The sequence below is a fragment of the Suillus subalutaceus genome (genome assembly GCF_016647625.1).
Source record: "Suillus subalutaceus strain FC151 chromosome Unknown DFJ58scaffold_114, whole genome shotgun sequence".
NCBI lineage: Eukaryota > Fungi > Basidiomycota > Agaricomycetes > Boletales > Suillaceae > Suillus > Suillus subalutaceus.
Genome location: NW_024540363.1, coordinates 70,181 through 94,699, shown reverse-complemented (window position 1 = coordinate 94,699; position 24,519 = coordinate 70,181). Strand labels below are relative to the sequence as shown.

Genomic DNA, 24,519 nt, shown 5'->3' with positions numbered 1-24,519 from the left:
GACGAATGACAACCTTGGGATAACCTCTAAGGGGATGGCTCGAGGCGATGTATTGGGCACGTAGCTCTTTGGGGACACGGCATCACGGATACATCTTGCCACATATAGTACACATTTCAGGACCCTGAAAAAGCTGCAACCCCTAAATGGTTGTGGTTCCCACTCTCAGGCTCTCGTCCTTGGCTGCAGTGAAATATTGTACGTATGTCGATTATCAAATGTTCCGAAGATAATTGAACGATCTGCCGCACCGTGGCACGGGCTGTGTTAGGCTGTGTTTCCCTCTATCTGGAACGCCTCTTGAAGAAGCATGATGTTATAGTATCGATCAACGCCCAAGTACTTAATCCGCATGTGACACGACGTATTCCATTGGGTTGGTCCATCTCGATTTGTCACACGAACAATGGCAATTAGGCAGGTCATTCTCTGTTAGCCTCAATTTTCAATTCTCACTGTGGCTCACTGTAGCTATCCAGCGCTGACGGGCCGGTTTCAGTGGAATCGGGGATACAGAGGCCAAGCATCCCATTTCAAAATCAAAATCCAATGGTAGCAGTGCATCGAAGTTATTCACTAACGAGATTTAATGTGTATGACAGTGGTTTTCCATCCAATGGCCGAGCACCGACGTTTCATCAACGCCTACACGCATAACATGCTGCCTATCAACCTTACTGCTGCTGATAATTTTCGAAGTTCGAACACACCCGGCACGACCATCGAGTCCGATCAATGCACATGAACGCACGTGCACGTGTTGTTTCAAGTTTTCAAGAACGTGTGCTTACGTTTCGCTGCCAATCTGAATCGTGATAGGGCAGGATAGGGCCCTGGCCTTGTCATAGCAACGTAGCAACGTAGCTCCATAGGCTAGGCTTCATGCTGCTACACAGCAGACATTCGGAACTTCGAGTTGTCAATACTGTCAGTACCTACAACGTTCACCACTCCGGAGCCTGTAGATCTTTCAAGACATCGGAGGATATCGGCCAATGATATAGACGCTATCATTCGATGATATTCTGATCGCAATAATAATGAATTTGATACATGGTGCTATCATGTCAACATCGTACTGGTATACTATAGTAGAATTTTATATGGCAGCAACTTGTCATTAAAGGAGCTGCAAAGGATTAATCGATTATTGCCAGATATTGTATATTATGTAATCATGAAGTGTTCAACGTTCAACGTTCCGCGACTGTTAAAAATAAGCAGCATCGCTTCAGTAGAATTTCCAACGTCGTGGCATGCCTGTTGACCATATGATGATTGAATCATGCTGATTTGGCCAAAAATTTCCGATGCACGGCGGTCCACTGCACATGGCGAAATTTTATTAATAATTATTATTCATGTGGCTATTATGTAATGTAACCGATGGCTCTCCGATCAACTGCTTGCTATTAATGGCAAAAAAAATCGGCTGAAGGCATATGCGCTCCATGGCTGAAGTGCTGCTGCCCCAAAAATGGGGCGAAGGAATGCGAGGAGCTATACTGCAGCCAGCACCTTTGCGCTTCGTGACAGAACAGGACAGAACCTTAGGTTGATCCAACGTCACACCTAGGCAAGGCTATACTGTAATTAACACCTTTGCGCTTCGCGACACAACAGGACAGAACCTAAGTTAGGTTGATCCAGCGCCACACCTAATAAAAGCCCAGCCGGAGTGGGCATATTGCATCACTGATCCTTTACCTACCCGTGATTCCGTGCAGCACGATGTCTGGTCAAGCAGGAGGCAAAGAGACTCGCCAAAGAACTGCCCTCGAGGAGTATGAGCAATCTGGCGATGGCAGGCCCCCATTCATTCTGACATATACTGAGATCAAACTCCTGGGTATTGCTGGGGTGAGTGCCATGAGTACTGTGTCTGAGTCTGTGTGAACTTATCTATCGTCCAGGTTGGCTTTTTCTTGGATGGTAGGCATCTAGCCCTGCTTGAATGCAAAGTCTCATCTTTATGTAACAGCTTATGACTTGTTCATCATCAATGTTAGTGCTTTATTTCATATGGCGGCGTATGAGACTAAATCGATCTGTGCAGCCCGTGTCTACCATGTTGCAATACAGGCTTTACCCAAATGGAACTATGCCCGCCAACCTGCAAGGATTATTGAAAGCCTCTGCTAATATAGGAAGTGTGATCGGCCAGTTTCTGTTTGGTGAGCTGCATAATACATCATGCTTTACCCCGTTTCATACTAAATTTCTAATTATTCAGGATATTGTGCTGATGCTTTCGGGAGAAAGGCAATCTGTCAGTTCTTTACATTGTTCTCGCTAGTATCTACATTCATATGCGTTCACAGACGGAAAAGAGCTTATGCTCATCATCCTTGCGACTATCCTCTGCATCTCTACACCTACAGGTATGTCTTTCGATTCTTCATTTGTATTCGCGAGTGCTAAGGTATTACCAAGGCTCGCTCTCCCCAAACGGATCCCTAATTTACTTGACGATGTTCCGTATCTTACTTGGCGTGGGTGTCGGTGGTGACTACCCCATGTCGGCCTCCGTGACAAGTGACCGTGCCACAATCCGTAAGCGTGGAACCATGCTCGCATACATCTTCGCGAATCAAGGATGGGGCAGCTTCGTGGGGGCGCTGATGACCATTATCGTTCTGGCATGCTACAAGCACGTCATGAATGATGAAGGTGAGACATCCAAGGTCGATGGAGGTGTGTATCCTGTACTAGATACATGATATTGCTGATCGACGGTTTACTTCAGTGTGGAGGATTGTCGTTGGATTATCGCTCATTCCGGCTTTCGGAACACTGTATCAACGTTTGACCCTCTCGGAGTCCACGCGTTTCAAGAAGTCGCAGGAGGCAGAACTGATTGAACAGGGTGATTTGAAGAAGGAGAAGAGGGGGGTCGAAGTTGGTGTTCATACTGCTGAATCTGAATCAAGCGTCGATGAGGGACCTTCTGTGCATGCAGCAAAGAAAACTCACTTCCTAGGTATGGTTCCTTGCGGTGTCAAATACCTTCCTTGGTCTCACGGATGCTCTAGAGGTCATCAAGTACTTCTCCGAATGGAGGCACCTGAAGATACTCATCGGAACTTGTTCATGCTGGTTTCTATTAGATGTTGCGTACGTCAGATGTCCATCATCGAATAGGTTTCCTTCTGACGTGGTGGTGCTAGCTTCTATGGGATCAACTTGAACACAAATGTGGTGCTTGCTGAGATAGGTTTCGCCGGAACAACAGGCACGCCCTGGGAGAAGCTCTTCAAGGTCGCCACGGGAAACATCATCATCACCGCATTAGGATTCGTGCCGGGTACACGTACCGTTCCATCTCTCTTGACATGATCACTCACTTCGAAAAGGCTACTACGTGACTGTGCTCACCATCGAGAAGCTCGGCCGCAAGACCATTCAACTCATGGGATTCCTGATGGAAGCTCTGTTCTGTGGGTCGTTACAAATGCTCTAGAGGAATATCTGCTAACGGCGTGCTGCAGTGGGCATCTTGGCTGGGAAATTCTATACCTTGAGCAATGTAGCGTTCATAGTAAATTTCACGCTGCTCCAGGTGCGTGACAGGGGTTTGATGGAAGATCTCGACTTATTTAAATTTTATTGAGTTCTTTTTCAACTTCGGAGCCAATGCGTGAGTTCTTCGCTTAACTAGAACATGCTCCGTTCTGACTTGACCGTTGCACAGCACCACCTACGTGCGTTGCCATGCACGTTTGCACACTGGATACAGCTAATGTAACTCATAGTGTTATCCCGCTGAGGTGTTCCCCACCCGATACCGAGCGTTTGCGCACGGCATATCTGCCGCATGCGGGAAAACAGGAGCAATCATATCCGCTCTCGTGTTTAACTCCCTCACGGACTCGATTGGTACACCTGCTGTGCTTTGGAGTACGTCCTTAATTAACCAATGTGTGCCGGTAACCCAATTCTTTTTCCATAGTTTTCGTCGGTTGTTCAATTCTGGGTGCCGGTATGGAGGGCCATAATTTTATTCTGTGACGGTGTTAACTGACAAGACAATTCGCAGCTTTCACTTTCCTTTTACCCGAGGTTGCTGGTCGTGACCCAGATGCAATCCTTGCACAGGAGCAGAGGGAGCAGCAATAATCTCTGATATTGCCAACGCCAAGTACTTAACACTCGTTCTCCTGGTTTGTTCTTTCAGGAGTCGTCGCTCACCGTATCCAAGTTACATTCAAGGCTACTTTTCTCCCTTATCTATCGAGTATTACATAAATCAGACAAGCGTCGGCGACGTTTGTCTGTTTCCCCGTCTAGTAGCGGGAGAATTCAATTGCGAAAAGCGCTACTCGAAAGTACCCACAGTTCTGGAGAGCAACAGGCTGCTAGTACTCCATCAGCTTATAAGGCACCATATTCCAGTTGTGAAAAATCCACGTGGAAGATGCGACATGTCCGTGAGGCAGTTGACCTGAAATGACTTACGGACGACATGCAAGGTGCTTGGATCGCACGTCAGATGAATCAACCAAAAATTTATGTAACGCCACTGGCAGATCGAGCAAAGCATCTGGTACTATCAGCGCTCAGGTCGGCACTATTCCAATGAATCTCAACGATGACCGGGAACCCACGCACGAATTTATATCTGTGAGGGATATAACTTACCTGGTGTTTCTTTGGAGGTCTGCCACGAAGTTCCAGACTGAAGATCCAGTTAAATTCGTGCCATTGAGTCGTTCGTGGAGGAAGCGCCAAGAATCCGCGTGGGCCAGAAATACAGAATTTGGCTCTGTGACCCGAAGATGGTCGACCTACAATACAACTGCCACTTCAAGTTCCTGAGTGCTGAGCGCTGAAGCGCTGAACGACGGACACGCCCGGGACAGTCACATATGCTGACTAAGCCATCCTCCACAACAAATTTGTCAACAGCAATAAATACATATTGTTCCGAACGTGAAAGACTTGGTTCAGGATCGTCACCGCCGACGACAGCGACAGGCTCAATTATGCTCAAAGCCTCAAACTCGGTCGCTGGAATCCAGCGGCAAGCAAATATTTCAATCAGACGTAGTCTTGCAACTGTTGCTGACCCGCCTGTTCGCCGATACGGCGGTCTCAAAGACCAGGACCGCATCTTCACAAATGCATATTGTAGACATGACCATGGTATCAAGGGCGCCCTGGTAAGTCTAATGTCCTCATGCAGCTATTTCGTGTTCATTTATCTTGCTGTCTCTGATAGTCTCGTGGTGACTGGCATCGCACGAAAGACATCCTTTCGAAGGGGGACTCTTGGATCATCCAAACAATTAAGGATTCAGGGCTCAGAGGCCGGGGTGGTGCCGGATTTCCGAGCGGTCTCAAATGGTCATTTATGAACAAGCCTGATTGGCAAAAGGATAAACGGTATATATGTTTTTGAATTATAGCGTTACGTCCGGTTTGGTACTCACTTGTCATTTTTGTGCAGGCCTCGCTACCTAGTTGTCAATGCTGACGAGGGAGAACCGGGAACTTGTAAGGACCGCGAGATTCTTCGTGGTGACCCACACAAACTGGTGGAAGGCTGTCTGGTTGCCGGCCGCGCCATGAACGCAACCGCAGCCTACATATACATTCGTGGAGAATTTTTCCAGGAGGCCTCTCACCTTCAGCAAGCTATCACCGAGGCGTACAAGGGTGGATTCATTGGCAAAGATGCATGCGGCTCCGGTTACTCATTTGATGTATACCTCCATCGCGGGGCTGGTGCATACATCTGCGGCGAGGAAACTGCATTGATCGAAAGTCTCGAGGGCAAGCAAGGCAAGCCTCGACTAAAACCACCTTTCCCTGCAGACGTTGGCTTGTTCGGATGCCCCACCACTGTTGCTAACGTTGAAACTGTTGCGGTGGCACCTACTATCTGTCGTCGTGGCGGATCTTGGTTCGCCAGCTTCGGTCGTGAGCGCAATCAGGGCACAAAACTCTTCTGCATTAGTGGTCATGTTAACAACCCTTGTGTTGTCGAAGAGGAGATGAGCATCCCGCTGAAAGACCTTATCGAACGGCATTGCGGAGGTGTCAGAGGTGGCTGGGATAACCTACTTGGTATCATTCCTGGTGGAAGCTCCGTCCCAGTCCTGCCCATCGACAAGTGCTCAGAAGTTCTGATGGACTATGATTCTTTGAAGGACGCACAGTCAGGTCTCGGGACGGGTGCCGTCATCGTAATGGATAAGAGTACGGACATCGTATCGGCCATTGCGCGGTTCTCTTCAGTACGGGCTCCGTGTTTTGCCCATGCTTCTATGATACTTAATTTTCCACCAGTTCTACAAACACGAGTCTTGTGGGCAGTGTACGCCCTGCCGGGAGGGCACAACGTGGATGATGAACATGATGAATCGCATGGTGGAAGGCCGCGCTCACAGACGTGAGATTGATATGCTCCTTGAGCTCACGTAAGTTATCGGTGTACGGCTTTTCTCAACTCACTGCTCTCTGCAGTAAACAAGTAGAGGGCCGGACCATCTGTGCTCTCGGCGATGCTGCTGCCTGGCCCATTCAGGGCCTCATGCGCCATTTCCGCCCAGAAGTGGAGGCCCGTATCGATGCTTTCCGTGCTTCTCATGGTGGTGTGATGTTTGGTGGCCGTATGATCCACGACGCGGATCCAACCCTTGCGATACCTGATAACCTGGGTGCTAACTTAGTCGAGCCTGGTGATAGAGTATGACCTGCGCTTGTTACTTAGCTCACTACGTCCATGCAATGCACCAAATGACCCCTCAACAGTCACAACAGGGATGGGCCACATGCAACCACGATGTCATACACAGATTTGAATTACTAACGTATGAATAACGTGTTGCTGAGCTCTTAAAAGTACGTAAGTACTGCTGTTACGGGCATCAATCTGCCACGGTGAGATTAACTAACCTGAAACTAACTCTGATGTCAACTGTGACAGTCAGCCTCCGAGGAATGGTGATTAAGACAGCAACGCTCAGCATTCGCGACTCTGGGCTTTGTTCCAAAATGAGTACATTTTTAGGTTCATATTCATGTTTTACACTTTAAAATTTACATATAAATTGGTTCAGGGTGTTCTGGCACGGCCAGTTCTACGTTGGCGGCTGTGAGCCACGGCTCAGCGCTCATCAGTCAGCTCGTGCAAAAAGGTCAGGGTCGAAATCCGCGTTACAGGAGTCTTCAACCGCCGATGATAGCTATAGCCTTGTCGGTAGAAATACGATGACAAGAGACGACACTATCGCACACCTCAATTTTACTTTCTATTTCTGCCGATTATGATGCTCCCTTTGCCCATCCCCAGTGATGATTGGCAAACAATAGAAGGTAAGCGCATATGGTGGCTTGCAGGCTTACAGCACCTCATCCCCCAAGAAAGTTGTAGCTTGCGTATTTCACGGGAGTGCCATCGTCACTACAAGTTTTCGACTTGGATACCGGTTGTGTACATCCAAATTCTGGTGGGAAGATGGTTGGGCTGCAATTGCTCTCGTGTTTGATATCATCTGCCTATTCGGAGTATGGGGTCAAGGGCCAACCTGTGCGTGGTATTCTGGAATCGGTAACACGAGCTGAGCTGTACTCACTCCAGTTAACGACAATCCTCGCGTTTATACGGCCATGCTCTGGCTAATGCCAATGGCTTTCACCTCTGTTTTATGGTGCGTAGTTGAATTGTGCATATTTTGTCCGTCCCTCATGTTACTAGGGCGGCGAGAATGAGCACTATATATCCCATTTTGCGCATCGCAAATCCGCGAGGTGCACTTCGGCGGACCGTGTATGCCATCATAAGCTGCTTTGCGGTAATGTGGACAGCCTTGATTGTTCAGAAGGTGCTTGCTTGCGTGTATAACACGTGCCACATGGGATCCGACGTCGCTATTGCAGACCTCGTTAGTTAGTGATTTTTCCTATGACGTTGTTCGTATCACCAATATGTTCCGTTCAAGCCGATGCGGTATCTGACCTAATGCTGGTCATCACACCTATGTATCTCTTACGAGATGTCGGGCTCACACGCCATCAACGAATTCTCGTCACTTCGGTCTTTTGCGCCTCTTTGATCAATACCGCCGTATCAATTCCGACTTCTATTCTCCTATTACTAAGCCCGATATCGGAGGCTACACTAATATTCGGGCATGTCAAGGTGTGCACTTACTTTTGTTTCTTCACTCCGACTGATCGCGACATACCCCAACAGCCAGCAACTTCGCTAGTAATTGCAAATTTACTTGTTATAGTTTCCTTTGTGTACCGCTACTTGCGCAGCTCCAGGGCAGATCTGGACCAGCCAGCAGCAACCAGAGCTGTGGAATTTTCAACTGTCATTGACCTAGACCAACTCACGGTGGACAAGCACTGGGGCACTGCGCAGACCTCATCTCTGGCGATGTGCACTATGGCTTCCACCCAGGTGCATTCTACTTGTCAAGGGGCTGGAAAATTTAGAGAATCATCAAACGATTCATCGATCCAGTAGTGAGGTCGGTAAACATTTTCTTTTGGAGCGGATTCGAGTGTCTAATACCCATTCCTGCATCCTTTGATTGACTAGGTCTAAGAGTATCACGATGAATCCTCGTAGAGCAATGTATATGACAATGCAGATATTTTTCTCCTTGTATCGTAGATTGTAAGTAGAATTTTGAACCAAGCTTGATCCTAAATGTCGAATGTCAGCTGATAAGGCATGTTTACCGAGGTAGCTACATTTGTGAATAGGTCGGAATTGTTTTAGTTGGTTTGTATAGGCGTCTGAGCAGGGCAACTTTTTATAAGAGTATACAAGACAATCGGCTCGCCTAAATTTCACTGTCTGAGGAAACTGCCCAGCCCTAACAAATCCAAGTATGGGGTATGCACGAAGTGAAGGATGTAAATGGGGGTATGGTGCACGCCGGGTCAACACTGTAGGAATGAAAAGTGAGGATAACGGAACGATGGGGATGCGTATTGGTGAACGATGCTACGATATATAGGAGCGATGAATATAAGAGGATATGCAGGTACCGAGGAATTTGAGGCGTGTAAACATCGTGGCGATTTGCGATAATTTTGTGACGGGGCCAATGGACAGATCATAATCATGCCATGATGATAGCAGGGAAGATCACGAAACTGAAGTACTCCCGGATTTATAGCTACCGCTGTAACTCGTACCCCTGGAGAACTTTGGGACAAGCGGTTTGACAACCGTGGAAGTTGCTGGAGGTGCATAGGAAGTATTGAACCTCCGCAGTTGTGGCGGCGGTGGCGGCGCGGACGCTCGCCATTTCTCTTCCCATGCGCGAAGACCAGCAACAAATCCAGGGTTGGGATTAATGCAGGGTCTGCAACGTTTGACTAGAGCATGTGCCTGCTCATACGACATCCCGAGGTCATGGATGAGATAAGCAATGACTATGGCTGGAGAGCGTGAGACACCCTGTTACAGGAGAACTACATCAGGCTTGACTCTGCATAAAGTTCGATGAAAGGAGCATACCTGCTGGCAATGCACAAGAACATTCCCACCACTTTGCAGTGCGTTAGCAATATATTGGCACGCCCCTTCAAGGTGTGGGCGAAGGTCAGCGGATGGTTTATCAAGAATGTCTATGCGGAGGCACCGGAAGCCGTCCTTTTCTGATATTGGAAGCCAGGGGACATCGAGTACTTGTACAACATGAGTGATATGATGTTTTGCGAGCAACTCGCGATCCATCGTTGCGGACATGGAACCGAGGTACAAGGACCCGGGCTGCGAGCTGGAGGCATGAGCCACGGATTGAATTGAAGGCACGGACTGAGATTGACTCGGAACTTGAAAAGGAAGAATTTGGTGCATGGGTGTGCAAATTGCCTCCATGACGTCTGGAGACATGCCCTCAAAGCGGATCATAATTTGGCAGTACGACGGGGGGAAATCAGTAGGAAAGTGATGCAGTCGATATCGGAGAGCAAATGAGAGATGATCAAAGTTCGGATGAAGATATATATTACAGGTTACACTTGGGTGGAATGTATAGACGATTGTCAGTGGAGTAATATTAGGAGAGTGGAGCTGCATTAATACCAGGATTTGAAGGCTGCCTCAATCAAATAATCGATGCGGTTTCCTATTTTGGAGGCTAAGTTGTAATCTCGCTTCCGTCAATTCAATTCAGTGGTCCTCCACAGTCTGGACCACAGAAGGAACAATGAACTCGATTAGATGGTGATCCCCGGTGATCAAATCAAGTTCCTCTCAAAGAGAGGTACACCCGACGTACCTGGACCTTAATCATGATCACACTCACGCAGTGTTGCCATCGAATCGAGGCCACCTCGAAACCTTGATTCGGTTCAAGCAGTTCAAACATATTTCTACAACTCATATGCTGCTTTAGTGCCGCGGAGCGGGTCCCTGGAACTTCATCAATAACTTTTCTCCGCGAAAGGCCTCGAGGTTACTTGAGGCTGAACAATCTTATACCGTCCTCGAGGCTGGATACTCTTAAGGTTCCCGCTTACCGGCTTCTCGGCAAACACCTTACCACGAGTTCGATATCTGGACCGGAACTGCCTTGTTCTCCTTCCGGTATATTAATGGGCTCGGAAGCGGGAGCTTCGAAGCGCGATAGCTCCTGAACTGATCAATATCAAAGTCCTGTGAATTTGCAACATTGGAAGATCAGCACGAGGCCGTTGTTCTCCCATTGTATGGCGATTGCTATGCCTTTACCTCGCCTATCAGTACTTCAAGCCGATCTGATAGCGCGTGGGCACCACTGTCCATTCTTCCTGAACCGTTTGATCATGATCACGCAGGCCCCTTATGATATGGGGCACACTACTATCTTCCCCTCATCAATTATCTACTAGACCCCGAGTATCGCCGTCAAACGTCTATCACCGATGCCTGTGTTTCGGAGAACTTGGACATCCTGGAATTAGAGGGGAGGAACTTACCAGAAAACTGGAGAGAGTGATGAACCATCGTGATTTTTATCGATCCGGCTGCCGTAGCCGCATTGAATGAGGTCTGCCGCGATGGTTCAAGTACCATTCTCATACGACAATGTCCTACTTGATCATTTCTCTGGTTTGCGGAGCTGTTGTACCAAATGACAGGAATCCGCTTTCAATTGAGATAATGTTGGTTCATCACGCACCACGGATACCCCACTTTTAGGAGGCCGATCCCACTCGATCAACGATTTACATATAACTCCACTTCGAATGGCTCATCGGATCTCTACCGGCAAATGCTTCCCGACAGCATAGGCACCTCTCGGGTTTTCTTTCCAGCGCGTTGGCAGCGCCTCTGAAACCTCATGCATTTGACTAAGTGATCCGGCGGGTGCGTATCTCACTTGTTCGTGTCACATATTTTCATGTCCGGCAGGAGCTCCCTGATCCACTGTCCAACACATGCGTATCGGACAGCACAGTATACGAACGGCCCACTTCAGCCGATCTGTTGTTAGTTCCTTCAGGCGATGAAGCCTGCACGCTCGCACAGCACGGCTTGCATACTATACTTATATGTCGTTATAACTCCCACAGTTCACTTGATTGCTATGATTAGTCACACCAGTGACCAGGTAGAATGCAGGGAAAGCAAATTTGGAAAATGGTAGTTAGACAGCTAACCTAATATCAACCTTGTTGGTATATGGCACAATTAGAAGTCGGTCCCTCGATGTCACGGTTACCCCCGGCAGTTGCAACAAGCCAGTAAGGCGTGCATTCGGATTGTATGAGGATACACTGGAATTCCGGGCAGTCTAGAAACAAGACATCAAGAACACGTATGATTTTATAAGCCTGCCTCTCCAAGTCATGCATGCGAATGCACGGACATAACAAAATTAAGTTTCATATCGAAGAAGGCGAACCTCGTACACTTTTGCTCGTACAAGAATGTGCTGTTTCAGTTCTGCGTCACATGATCAAGGGCCTTGCAGAATTGGGCTTCCTTGACGTCATCTAGAGAGCAAAGACCTTATCAAGGGAAACCGATGTGTAATTCACAATACCTTCAGAGTTCAACTTGGCGCTTCTATATTCCTGGAACATCGGAGACAAAGACCATTGTAGACATGCGACTCAAACTCGAAGCGGATTAACAGGTAGAAGCGTGGATATAGAACGTACTACCAAAGGTCCATGCAATCCTACTTGAATTCATTCAAAACTGAAAAGCAAAGAGACATCAATGCAGAGTCAAATACTGACAAGGCCGCACACGTGTCCGGTCACGCAAAAATAGAGCGAGAGGGAAAGGACAGATCATGAAGATTGCTAATAACAACTAGTCGTGAAGGGTATGGACTCTTGACAGGGGCAAGGGCGTAGTCAGAGAAGCGGCGGGGTGTGGCGAGGTGGAAAGTAAGACGAAATAGTCTACACAACCACGCAGTGGTGTTTCTTGCTATTCTTGGGCCGGCTAAGAAGTGCAGCCCTCGTAGCATATTGGAAGACTTCGCGGACGCCCTCGCCTGTTCTAGCAGAGCACTCGAGATAGTGCCTTGCGCCAATCTTGTTCGCTACGGCCATACCCTGAAAAGGTGAACATATCATCCAAATAAATTTACAAGGCATGAAACAAAAACGTACCTCCTCAGGAGTTACAGGTCTCTGGCTCGTCTTCTTGAGCTCATCAATCACTCGTCGATCACGTCTAAGGTCGTTCTTGCAGCCAACAAGAATGATGGGAAGACCGGCGCAGAAATGCATCACCTCAGAAATCCACTGGTTTCGGGAGATGCCGTCAGGACCGAATGAGGCATTGCTCATTGGCCAGACGTACCTTTTCTTGAACATTGTCCAGAGAGTCTGGTGAGTCAACAGCAAAGCAGATAAGAATGACATGAGTGTCTGGGTAACTGAGAGGTCTGAGACGGTCATAGTCTTCTTGCCCTGCCGTATCCCATAGCGCAAGCTCGACATGCTTTCCATCAACCTCTACATCTGCCACATAGTTCTCGAAGACGGTCGGAACATAGACCTATGTGCACACGAATCAAGCAAATAATTAGACAAACAGACGGCTGACGATACTAATGGAAAATACCTCAGGGAACGTTCCTTTGGAGAAAACTATCAACAAACATGTCTGTCAATGATATGAGCTCGTTCCTTGTTTTGTTGCGCGTGCAAGTTAAGGGGCGTACCTTTCCACAAGCACCATCACCGACGATAACAAGCTTCCTCCTGATTTCAGCCATTATTCGAACGTAGAAAGTAGGATTGCGTGGATGTACGGGCGCTCCTTTAGGATGATGGTGTTCAGCGAGACAAGAGTCGCACGATGATACAAGTCGGTCTTTTAATCGCTCTTTCAATGGCCACACAATGGGCTGTGCCGCCACAGGTGTGTAGGCCTGTGCGTGAGACCTAACTTCTTTTCTAGGTAGCCCTTCGTCGTCGCAAGCCACAGCATTACAGGTACTTAAAGTATCTATCATACCGCAGCGACACAGTCTAGGCTCTTCCAAGCCTCGGCTGTGAGTGTAAAAACGTAATTTGGGCTCCATATGTCATACATCGAACCTATGACGCCAACGAACAGCACCCGCAACTCACGTATTCGCCCTCGGGTCCGTAACTTCCCATCTTGCATATCTGTATCTCATCAACGTTCCAAGTACCAAAGTCCACTTTCACGGAGTCCCGAAAATCATGTGGTGTACGAACAAACTCGCGAATAAACGGAGACGTCAGGATTGCGTTATAGGAGAACGGCTGTCGATATGGTTTGCGATGCGAAGTGTTTAGAATTGTGCAATGCAACTGATTCCGTGTTGGCCGCTAAGTTAGATTAATCTGGAAGTAAGAGATGCGAACCTTGAGAGGACGACGATCCTGAATAAACCCGGCGTCACTAAATGCCTTGTTCACAAATTCTGTTAGAGCATTGATATGCGGATGTAATCAGCATGGGACGAAAATCGACGCACCGCTAACGGATTTGAGGCGCTGTGCGTCTTCTGTATTCAGTGAAGGGCCCAACCAGAGTACATGCGCGTTGTCTGCATTACCGCGATCTGGGTTCATGATGTTCATCTCCGTTAGAGGGATGCAGAGACTGTGTCCGTCCAATAACTCCATGACGCGAGCTCTCAATGTCCGTAACAATGCCTGTGCATCCGCTAAAGTTCTTCCCGAGGAAACCGGTGAATTTTCAAGAGTCATCACTCCTAGTGTCAGATGAAGCCGACGAGGTGCGATAACAATACCGCGATCAACGCCAGGGAGCGCAGGCTTACAATTAAGCAAGCCATCCGTGAATGACTTCACCGATTCCTGCAATTGCACGTGGTGTCCCTAGTTCTACGTTGGCGTGAAATTTCTATTATCAAAAGATCGGCACTGACGATGGGCAGGGATATGACTTGGAGATTACGCACTGAGCATGTATATTGAATTCAAAGGTCGAAACCCACGGACAATGTGTAGGCCGCAATTTAGAATTACGGTTTGTTCCAGAGGAAAATCTTCCACGGCTAGAAGTCGAGGCGCTTGCCCTAGCAGTGTATTTCGTAGCCATGCTTTATAGCTGGCGACCTAGGTGAGGAAAGGATGGCCGAGTCAGAATCAAAACTCAAAACGGGAAATTCCGAATCGTCAAGCTTCAAGACTCAGGAAATCAATTATTGCAAAGACTTGGTGAGCCACTCTATCGCCATCGCAAAGCCGCTTATAGAATCAAACCAACAAGTACGTAGCTTCAGGATGTACTTGCCCCCTAACGGTCTGTTGACGGCAGACTCTTGATCAACGGTGCTACCACCAGGACATTGACCACAGCGATAAGAACTGTATTCAGTCAAAGTCTTATCGATGAGACCTTGACTGAACGCATTATTTTTACGTCGTGTTCTCGATCATGACCAGTATGTCACAAATAGATCCTTTTATAACTTGTAGGCTAGCCCCTGCTTTCAACGTGTCGGAGATCTATCATCAACTCTTCTCCCAGTCGTTCCTGTGGTATCGCCATGAGTCAGTGGTTCTTTAGATTCTAATGTGGAATGGTGGAAGGCAGGATATGAAGGTGAGCACACCTTATAATCTCCGACTGCTCTATTTTAAATGGAGCCGAGTCGTGGCTTCCAGGGAGACTTTGACAATGTTGTGATGTCCTTATCGACTTTGCGGATTGGTCGAGAGCCGTTTGGATAACAATTTTATCATCTGATATTCATATGGTGGTGCGTGCGGCTTCCTAAGCCAATAGCGGCTGATAAGATACTAACCCTGACTTTGGTTCGAGGCGTGGAGCAGTTGTAGTTCCCGCAATTTAGCAGAAACCGACTTCTCAACTCGGCGACAAGTTTGGCGTATGATAGCATGCCGTTTCGCGGTAAACGCGTTGCTAGATATCCATGGACTTCCAGCGCCATGCCAACGGCAAGAAGTTGCAGGGTACTCAATCAAGCTTCGAGCTTCAAGGGTTGTTTTGTTTCCATAATCAATCAATAAGTAGTGCATGATCATTTGCAGTAATTTTTAGCACTGTGCAAAGTATCAACCCGTACGGCAGGCATCAATGCATCAAGATTGGGCTTCATATATTTATCTGCCCCATCGGGGAACTCTCGACGAATGCTGTTCAGGTACAGCTTCAAGCCTGGATCCGCCTCAACTTCATGTCGAAATAGGACATATCGTGATAAGGATGGGAGGATGTGGAGCACAGCGTGCACCCCTTAATACTACGTTGCGCAGCATTGGCCACACCAAAATCTGTACTTACTGGCGGTATAAGAATTCTATTTAAGCTGCTACATCAGTTATTAGCATATATTTAAACAAACTCAAAAGGATACAAGATTGAAGATAATCGCGGGTGAGGGTCGCCGACAGCGGCTAGTACTCTGGTTCAGTGAAAGTCGCCAATCATCGACCTCTTCGCGGCTTCGCGATGCGGCTTCCTGCTCTACTTTACCTGTCACTGTCAGTCGTCCGTCTTCTGCAACATTCGCCATGCTGCTACGCGAAGGTCACGGGTTTGGTTACTGGTAGCAAGTTTCCCATCGTGAGTCGTCCACAGGTCCCATCAGATTGTTCTAGTATTCCTTACGGGAAGTAGGGAAAGTTCGTGAAGGTATTCCGTTCGCGCCAAGTTTGATCCTTCGGTAAGTGCCTGACCTACATAATAATAGAGTGAGAGCCGTGGTGAGTGTGGACAAAGATGTGCCTGTATGATGATTGTAACGGTGCATCATGGTTTTGACAGCTAAGAGCTTGGCACTTTGTGTTTAGGCTTCAAAAGCCCGTAGAGTGTGCGAATAAAGTGCCTAAAGAAGATCATGCAGGGTCGCTGCAAACTGCAACGCTGCCAAACGCGTCGGGCGGGACGGCGAGCGCGCCCGCAAAAACAAGGATACCCTCTTAACGATCTTTACATTGACTTGATACAATATCAATAATAGTAAGTCTGGTTTTTGGTTGCGGTATGTTCAAACCTGACTTTTGGGCGTCTTTCCTGACATGTTACCATTGACGGAACTTTTTATGTACAGCGCTCGAGTGACATTTGGAATCACTGGCATCGCCTCGTTCTTTACCCCATTCTGTTATTCCTGCAAGTTATTCTCCGCGCTCTCATTCATTCCCCTTCGTGCTGTCTTGAGCCTACCTCTCAGTTAAGGACGACTATTAGGCGCATCTACCGGTACTACCAAGCTTGCATGTCCTCATCGGCTTTCATTTAGACGTTCAAAATCTCATCCAGGCCTTCCCTGTATCTCCTCCCTCTCTGTAAGTCCACTATATTTCGTGGCTCAGGCTTCCTATAACCCCTGACCTTTCAGACCGCTGTTTATATCCTCTTAGTGAATGATGACCCTACTCAAAGGCGCCCGTGTTTCTTCCAGGGCGGAAGGCAAGCAACGTGCTCGAGACGAGGGTACCGGTGGTGCTGGTGGCATGGTGTTAAACCTCGAGATGGTGACTACTAGCTATGATTCAGTGTGAGTCTTTGAACTATTCATACGAACTTTGAATCATTATATCCGGAGTCCGGCCCTGCCTTTCGAACGGTTTAAAAAATTTACCTTCTGATTTTATTTTGGGTCCCGCATTTTTTCTTCATGCTCATCGCTTCAATATAGTGCCTATACCGTGCCCGTGTTAGCAGGCTCAGCACAGCAAAACCTTTCCCTTCAGGTTGATACAGGCTCGTCGGACCTTGTAAGCCGTGCCTTCCTTGGCTACACAGCCTTTCTAATTACTAAAAATACAGTGGATCGCATCAACATCGTGTTCCACTGCGTCGTGTTCATCCACGAGTGGTCGCCTATACGATCCGACCTCCTCAACGCCAACTAACGCTAGTTTTACCATCAGTTACCTCTCCGGATCCGTCAGCGGGCCCATAGTATGGGATACAGTCCAGCTTGGGACATACAATGTACAGAATCAAGCGCTGGGTTTGTTTTCTGTCATTTTTTGTATTACATCATGCTTATCAACGTTTACAGCCGCTGCTAACATGGTATCTGATGAACCCCTCAGCTTAGATTTTGACGGCATCCTCGGTCTCGCTCTTCCCCTCAATTCGGTCATCGAGCAAGAGATCCCCCCGACTACGAACAACAACCCAGACGGCGCATCATTTTCTTCGAATCTGTTTTCCATGACTCCCACCTCCTCAGCTCCATCACAGCCATTCTTCTCCCTTACTTTTGCCCGTCCTGGTTCGGATGCACTTCCATCACTTCTCGGAATCGGTATGCACCCTTCGTCTGTGGTTCCAGATCCTTCGCAAATAAAGTATTCGACACTTGTTAGCCAGGACGCTGGCATATTGTTTTGGAAAACGAATGTTCAAGCCATCACGGTCTACGTAAATGGTCAGGCACGTCCTGTAGTACTAGGCGAGTCTGTTACTGGCGCTGCCTTCCCCACTGCGCTGCTCGATTCTGGGATGCCATTTATCATCACGACATCGCCTATCGCAAACGGAATATACGGCGCACTGGGCATAAGCCCAGCCTCAGACGGTAATTGTGCGTATTTTATTCATCTTAGCTCGTAATCCATGAGCTGATTCTGTTAGACTATGTCCCTTGTACAACGCCACTCAACATGACCATTACTCTCGACGGCCAACCCGAGCTACCCATCCACCCCCTCGACCTCACCAGCGAGCCGTCTGGGCAGCAAAACTCCCAATACTGTGTCGGCCTTATACAAGCTGACGACTCGCAACTTACCCCCACTTCCGGCGTCGGGGATATGGTCCTCGGCGTTCCTTTCATGCGCAACGTCTACACCGTGCTTGCATATGAACCCCCACCCTTTAACATGTCTGTCTACACTGGAATCCACCCAACACTCGGACTCATGGGACTCACGAATATAACCCAAGCGCTTGATGAGTTCAACAACGTGCGCGTCCTCAATCAGCCGCTCGACGGCACACCGTCACAACAGGCCGTTTCTTCAAATGATACGAAGATGTCGGTGGGCCTCGAAGTTCTTATTGGTCTAATCGGCTTCTTCGCGCTATGTGTCACACTTTTTGGACTGAAATGGTTCATGACACGGCGGCAGTGGAAGAAACAGGGAATGGTTGACACGGATGGAGGGAAGAAAGGCGAAGGCGAGTATAGGGCCTACCAGCTTACAAGGCGGCATTCGCAGTCGAGCGATGATGCTCCTCCCGCCAGTACTCTCAGGACGCTTGCGTACAGCTCACACACAACGAGGAAAGAGAAAGTGTCCGAGTATACTTTTGACTCAAACGGGACCCGTGTCGAGCTAGATCCAGTCAATGAGTTTGGGGAATGGAATGTCAAATACGACCACTCGCCTCCGTCGGTATTCGACCTGAGCGATCCTTGGGATCCTTATGCTGCGAATCGAGATACGATTGTAGGCACTGATGCGCCCTTGCCCGATTCTCCCACTTCCCCCGATTTTTTGACCACGAACCATCGACGGACGTCGGATGGAATCGGTGGCATACCGGAAAGCACATCTGTTCCCTTACTCACAGACCGACATCACCGAAGAAGCAGCACGCAGAGCAGTGACAGCGACGTTGCGGAGGTTGGTGTTGGCATGGCAGGTGTTGGCACCATTGCCCGCGGGAGCCAAATCGTTACTGGTTTGCATCATAACCTACCTCGGAGCGACAGCCCTGACAGGAACTCGTCATCCTTGGGTTCGCGTAATGAAGTCGTCACTCCCTCATGGCGATTTTCGATATCTTGCGAGCATCCTGATACTGTTGATGTTATTGACATTCATTGACGGAGCTGGATGTGGACTTTATTAAGAGCATTACTGTGTCCCGCCCCACTCGGAATAACTATGTGGATCCATTCTTATGCGGTTATAGCACATCCGTCTGACGTCCATATCATCTCATCTCATCTCACGCACATCTCTACCGACGCTCTTTGATATCTGGATATATGTGGTATACTGGTACATGGTTGTTCATCTGGACTATTTATTTGGGCTCATTACTTGGACTGTCGTGCACGTTCGTATAAGTATAATACAGTCAAGCCAATCGGTGCAGATCTACTGGATACTTGTACATCATTTGTATGTGTAATGAATATACCATAACAATCTTTCTCTGTAATTATGGTATCAGGCCAGCTGTTGCTACAACTATGATACAACATCGACACCGGGGCCTTGAGCAAATCAAAATACACCCACCAAGCGTGAGACACCATAGACGCTTGCCTCATGCACGTGCACTACAGAGTAGCGCCAAACAGGCACGTCAAACATTAAGTACTAAGTTTTAACTGGATCAATCTCACTGTAGATAGTAGTTCCAATGAAAATCACTGGAAAATGTGCTGATGCTGAATATTTCAGAGTAACTTCCACTGAAATTGCATGCAGTTAATTTCATTGGAGCGCTGATTTTGAATTTCAGTGGAAAATATACTGAATCAGAATTCAGCACCATACTCCAATCCTACTAGCATTTTAGCTCAGGAGATCAATCTGCTGTGGAGCTCGATAATTGAATGACCTGGCACCGTCACAGCAGAATTTTCACATTTTTGTTATGACATCGTTTTGGTATATATTGGTGTCACCATGTACACATTGTATAGGGCTTATGGCTTAGTGGTTAGATTGCTGCACCTATCAACATGAGGTCTTTGGTTCAATTCCCGCCATTTGCAACCTATGACCTATCATAGGTAAATTGGGTTAAGTGATGTTCCTAGGGTATGGTTCAACGGTTTTGCTTGTCATCCTAACATAAATTCAGAGTATCTTTTCAGAGTAAAATTTCAGAGTAAAAAACAGCAATTTCAGCACCCTGATTTCAGCACCTAATGCTCTGAGTTTCAGACCATTATCATATGATTTCACCCAATGAATTTCACTGGAACTACTATCCACAGTGATCTCTGGGTAACTCTCCGTGGTAGCAAACCCTCTTCTATTCGTTATTCAAATAAAGAACTGCCCTCCAGTTCTGTGCCAGAGCGTCGCCGTCAACATATATATTTTCATTCATCTCCCAGCAGGTATCTCTTCGTTTCTCGGTCTTTCAAAGTTCGGTGCACATTTCACCCACCAGTGGACGCAGGTAGCATGTACAGTGGCTCAAAAACCGTCCGTATGTTTTGGCATTTTTCACTATCTATAATATTGTGTGAGAACAAACAAATGCCTCAAAAACATGCTTATACCACATTGTAGTATGGCTTCAGGGCTTTCATTTGAGCCCTACACCGTGGGAATCGGTGGAGATATGGTGGAGATACAAGGCTCACAAAATGGTGACTCATGCGGACAGTTTTTTGACTCAAGTATTTTACAGTAATAACCAGGTATTCTAGTATTTTGTATGACCTCCCTTGGCTTTAATTACTGCCTCTATCCTTCTAGGCATACTCTCAATTAATTTCTGGCAATCCTCAGCTGTGATCTTCCCCCATTCCACTGCTACTCTCTCCCAAAGCTCCCATACTCCTTTAGGGGGGTTTTTATAGGCTTGAAGCTTTTTCTTGAGTGTTCCCCAGAGATGTTCAATGACATTGACATCAGGAGACTGTGCTGGCCAGTCAAGAACATTGATGTTATGTTCTTCAAACCATTCCCTAGCTCTTCTGGATGTGTGCTTGGGATCATTATCCTGTTGGAAAATGATATCTTCTTCATCAATCCCTGATTCTGCCAAGCTAGGCAGCAAGTGATCATTTAAAATGTCCACATACTGCTCAGCATTCATCTTCCCTCAACCTCAGCAAGCATTCCCACACCATTCCATCACATACAGCCCCATACCATTAAAGAACCTCCTCCAAACTTGACAGTCCCATTAACCTCTCTGTCTGTTAGGCCATCTCCCTTCTTTTTCCATACATACACCTTCCCATCTGACCCAATCCTATTGATTTTGGTCTCATCTGACCATATAACATGCTTCCAGTCCTCTACAGTCCAGTGTTGATGAGCTAAGGCAAAGGCTAGTCTTCTCTGCCTATGTTTGATGGAGAGAAGAGGCTTTTTCTTCTTTGTTACTGCCTTGAGATGAGCTGCCTTGAGAACATTCCTCACAGTTTGTGAAGAGACAGGGGTAGTGATGGTGGAATTGATATAATGGGTGGCTTGGACAGCATTATCAGCCTTTCCTGTAGTGATATGTTGGATAATAGCCCTTTTGTCAGTAGAGGTAAGCTTGGATGGACGTCCTCCACAAGGGTTTTCCTTGTCTGGGTGGCTTTCTTTGATGAACTTGGCCACAGTGGACTTGCATATTCCAGTTCTAGAGGAAATTTGGCGAGCAGAGAGGCCAGCATAAGACAGAGAGAGGATATTATCTCTTTGAGCAGAGGAGATGGCTTTCATGGTGATTATGACTATGATACATGAGATATTCTGGTTTATATAGTTAGATATAGTCATAAAATAACATAATGACACCACTTTATAATTTATATAATAGTGGCATGATTTTTATGGTGTCATAAATAATGATTTATATAGTTTTAATATACACTCAAAAAACTGTCCACATGAGTCATCATTTTATAAGCCTTATATCTCCACCATATCTCCGCCGATTCCCACGGTGTAGGGCTCAAATAAAAGCCCTGAAGCCATACTACAATGTGGTATAAGTATGTCCTTGAGGAATTTGTTCATTCTCACACAATATCATAGATAGTGAAAAATGTCAAAACATGCGGACAGTTTTTGAGCCACTGTACAATTCTGCGAGCGATCAAGAATCTTGAAGAAAATAACTGTCTTCTATCCAATTAGTCTGTGTATGTGTTGGACTTGGTGGATTTTGGATTCGACTTCAGGGCGGTCGGAGATGTGGGAGATGATTTGAATGAGTGCGCGATTGAGGACAACACCTACGTACGACATGCACCGCTGGCGCTATCCGCTTTACCTGCTGGAAAATAGACGACAATGAACGCTATCAATGCCTACCTTCGTCTCGATACCCTTCGCTGTGGCCAACAATTGTGTATCGTCCGTATGAGCCTTATCAGACGTATTGTGTTTCTTGTGTACTCCCACTAGTGACTAGTGGGAGGATGAGGTTAGATTGGTTGGCAGGGTGGGTTTTTTTTTCGTGTTTCGTCAAGTAATTGACCTAAAATTTGCCCCAGACAGCTTGGATGCCCTACCTTCTCATCTTATTACGCCTTTCAACTGCTCAATTCCGCCCCCAAACCTTCTTGTCAAGATTGCACGCGGTATCACTGCTGCCAACGGCTCAAATGACTGGCCCCATTCTGTCACCGCGACACGCGCTAAATTACTCGACCGGTCCGCGCAAGAGCAATGGAGGAGCGGAGGAAGTCTATTATTGACAAGGACGTTATCTTTCTCACAAATACTCCTAAGCGCCACCACTATATAGGCAGTCCAGCATGGATTTCATGACCGACTTACTAAAGGCTGACCATAACGAGAGCATTGCTCTGTACGTCCCTCCCTCTATTCCATCCCCTTATCTCATTATACATCGTCTGTGCATAAGGATCTATCTAGGAAACACGAGTTGGGGCGCAGCACTTTTTCACTGTCCAAAGCTTCCTCTAGATCGTCGGATGATGACAATGAATTTTCAACGGCGAGCGTAAAGGCTGCTGCAACATCCGTCTCGCTCTCTATATCTGTTGTGCCCGTGCCGAAGGTGAAACCCAAGCCAAAGGAGATGGAGGAACCGAAGAAGATGACGGCGAAAAGCCAAAGCCCATCCGTCGCAACCTCATGTGAAACCCTTCAATGTTTGGTCCTGAACTCCCGTGTCCACAGGTGACTCCATTTCCTCTGTCACATATCCCCCTGTCGTCTCCCATCAGATCTCCTGTGACTGCATCCCCAAGTATGCCTGCTACACATCTGCTCGCTACCCAGACGCGTCCACGCACACTTCGCCGTGCCGTGCGTAGGATATCGTCCTGTTTTATCTGGCGAGAGTGGGATGGTGGTGCTTGGGAGTGCGTTCCAGCTTGCTTGATTTCACTTTTGACGGTCTGGTGTGAGCTGTGCTCCCAGACATCTATCTTATCCTATCTTCAATGCTTCATTTTTTTTGATTTCTTCGCCCCCTCTGGCTTCATCTTTGTATATCTTGGAATTCGATGTACTTGTACGTCTTTTACGATCGCTCTATCTGCTTCATCTGACGAGGGCTTTTGGTTTCTTTCTGCTTGGCGTCTTTTCTGTTTGTCGTTTCTGACTTATGGTTGCTTATTTTTCTCAATCTTCTCTTACTGTCACCTTTTTGAAAACTGATTTAGTTTCGGTACTTTGTTTGCGAGTTTTTATCTGTTCATCCTGTTTGCCTCCACCCCACATTTTGACCTCTCTCCTATTTCTTCCGCCTATCTCGTTCCCGCCCACCCCCTCACTCCTGATCAATGATTTTGATTTTCCAATCCTCAAAGGTATGTCTCTCATGTCTTTCACTTTGTATATACTGACAATCCCTATTTCATTCTTTATTTCTAGGACGCCCACACTCGCTCATTCGTTCGCCATTATGCGTGATAATGCACGCTTGCACACTCCTTCGTTCTCCTCTTTAAGCGGTCACTGTCACTCTCGTTCGTGCCATGAAACGTATAGTTCACACTCCCTATTTTTCAGTTTCTTTATCTCATCAATATCGGTCTCTGCGACTCCTTGGAATGGTTTTTTACGTATGGGGGAAATTCTCCATTCAACGCACAGGAGATTTCTCTCCGATTCTCTCTCTTCCAACTGGCTATTCGCTCCTTAAGCTCATTGACGACCTTGTTCTATCTATTCGCCAGTATATCATTTAATCGTTCTTTCTTTGCACAAAACCCCCCTCCTTTTTTGCACAATCGCCCCTTTCTCCCCTCTTTGTACAAGCTCATACTTTCTTTGTACGACTGCCCTCGTCGCTACACACGTGATCGTGTTTTATGGCAGGCAATTGGATGCGACGCATGTATGTACTTTTGGTTGCATTTGTACTGATCAGCGTGTACATGAATCAGAAGAATCAGAAGAAAGGTCGTGGATTCTGCTCGTGCCGTAATTGACAATGTCTGCCACGAGGCCGACATAGGC

At 47.2% G+C, this 24,519-nt stretch overlaps 8 protein-coding genes across 8 annotated transcripts; 5 read left to right on the top strand and 3 right to left on the bottom strand.

The window, feature by feature from the left end:
- Window positions 1–1,731: 1,731 nt before the first annotated feature.
- On the top strand, window positions 1,732–4,285 carry DFJ58DRAFT_854994 (major facilitator superfamily domain-containing protein; the record flags this gene model as incomplete). Its single annotated transcript, XM_041393882.1, has 17 exons — window positions 1,732–1,860; window positions 1,914–1,932; window positions 1,982–2,004; window positions 2,057–2,174; window positions 2,234–2,269; window positions 2,322–2,381; window positions 2,434–2,694; window positions 2,747–2,980; window positions 3,033–3,114; window positions 3,168–3,304; window positions 3,354–3,437; window positions 3,489–3,559; window positions 3,612–3,637; window positions 3,692–3,701; window positions 3,753–3,897; window positions 3,950–3,979; window positions 4,037–4,285. 17 exons carry the CDS (start codon window positions 1,732–1,734, stop codon window positions 4,114–4,116), a joined length of 1,545 nt encoding a protein of 514 aa, XP_041240029.1. The 3' UTR covers window positions 4,117–4,285.
- A 697-nt stretch (window positions 4,286–4,982) lies between these two features.
- DFJ58DRAFT_731920 (NADH-binding subunit of NADH:ubiquinone oxidoreductase) lies at window positions 4,983–6,694 on the top strand (the record flags this gene model as incomplete). The annotated part of the gene is made up of 5 exons (XM_041386108.1): window positions 4,983–5,159; window positions 5,219–5,382; window positions 5,447–6,236; window positions 6,289–6,419; window positions 6,466–6,694. The coding sequence occupies 5 exons, from the start codon at window positions 4,983–4,985 to the stop codon at window positions 6,692–6,694; spliced, it is 1,491 nt and encodes a 496-aa protein (XP_041240028.1).
- Window positions 6,695–7,347: 653 nt separating this feature from the next.
- On the top strand, window positions 7,348–8,476 carry DFJ58DRAFT_665712 (uncharacterized protein; the record flags this gene model as incomplete). Its single annotated transcript, XM_041382521.1, is given in 4 exon segments — window positions 7,348–7,552; window positions 7,568–7,652; window positions 7,700–7,838; window positions 7,892–8,476. Coding segments are annotated over 4 exon segments (1,014 nt in total), but the record flags the coding sequence as incomplete, so codon positions are not given.
- Window positions 8,477–9,106: 630 nt separating this feature from the next.
- On the bottom strand, window positions 9,107–9,877 carry DFJ58DRAFT_665696 (protein-tyrosine phosphatase-like protein; the record flags this gene model as incomplete). Its single annotated transcript, XM_041382518.1, has 2 exons — window positions 9,107–9,421; window positions 9,482–9,877. The coding sequence occupies 2 exons, from the start codon at window positions 9,875–9,877 to the stop codon at window positions 9,107–9,109; spliced, it is 711 nt and encodes a 236-aa protein (XP_041240026.1).
- A 2,120-nt stretch (window positions 9,878–11,997) lies between these two features.
- DFJ58DRAFT_805711 (P-loop containing nucleoside triphosphate hydrolase protein) lies at window positions 11,998–13,285 on the bottom strand. The gene is made up of 5 exons (XM_041391126.1): window positions 13,134–13,285; window positions 13,034–13,075; window positions 12,770–12,967; window positions 12,577–12,711; window positions 11,998–12,519 (listed from the first exon to the last, which is right to left on the bottom strand). The coding sequence occupies exons 1-5, from the start codon at window positions 13,185–13,187 to the stop codon at window positions 12,364–12,366; spliced, it is 585 nt and encodes a 194-aa protein (XP_041240025.1). The 5' UTR covers window positions 13,188–13,285; the 3' UTR covers window positions 11,998–12,363.
- DFJ58DRAFT_805703 (kinase A anchor protein) lies at window positions 13,286–14,566 on the bottom strand. Its single transcript, XM_041391125.1, has 5 exons — window positions 14,410–14,566; window positions 14,337–14,353; window positions 13,920–14,286; window positions 13,807–13,865; window positions 13,286–13,752 (listed from the first exon to the last, which is right to left on the bottom strand). The coding sequence occupies exons 1-5, from the start codon at window positions 14,507–14,509 to the stop codon at window positions 13,513–13,515; spliced, it is 783 nt and encodes a 260-aa protein (XP_041240024.1). The 5' UTR covers window positions 14,510–14,566; the 3' UTR covers window positions 13,286–13,512.
- A 2,035-nt stretch (window positions 14,567–16,601) lies between these two features.
- On the top strand, window positions 16,602–19,332 carry DFJ58DRAFT_51522 (aspartic peptidase domain-containing protein). Its single transcript, XM_041380776.1, has 6 exons — window positions 16,602–16,725; window positions 16,779–16,937; window positions 17,079–17,157; window positions 17,210–17,396; window positions 17,448–17,975; window positions 18,026–19,332. The coding sequence occupies exons 2-6, from the start codon at window positions 16,804–16,806 to the stop codon at window positions 19,222–19,224; spliced, it is 2,127 nt and encodes a 708-aa protein (XP_041240023.1). The 5' UTR covers window positions 16,602–16,725; window positions 16,779–16,803; the 3' UTR covers window positions 19,225–19,332.
- Window positions 19,333–22,844: 3,512 nt separating this feature from the next.
- Window positions 22,845–24,248, top strand: DFJ58DRAFT_731915 (uncharacterized protein; the record flags this gene model as incomplete). The annotated part of the gene is made up of 5 exons (XM_041386107.1): window positions 22,845–22,897; window positions 22,966–23,176; window positions 23,233–23,417; window positions 23,932–24,011; window positions 24,070–24,248. The coding sequence occupies 5 exons, from the start codon at window positions 22,845–22,847 to the stop codon at window positions 24,246–24,248; spliced, it is 708 nt and encodes a 235-aa protein (XP_041240022.1).
- Between the last annotated feature and the right edge of the window lie 271 nt (window positions 24,249–24,519).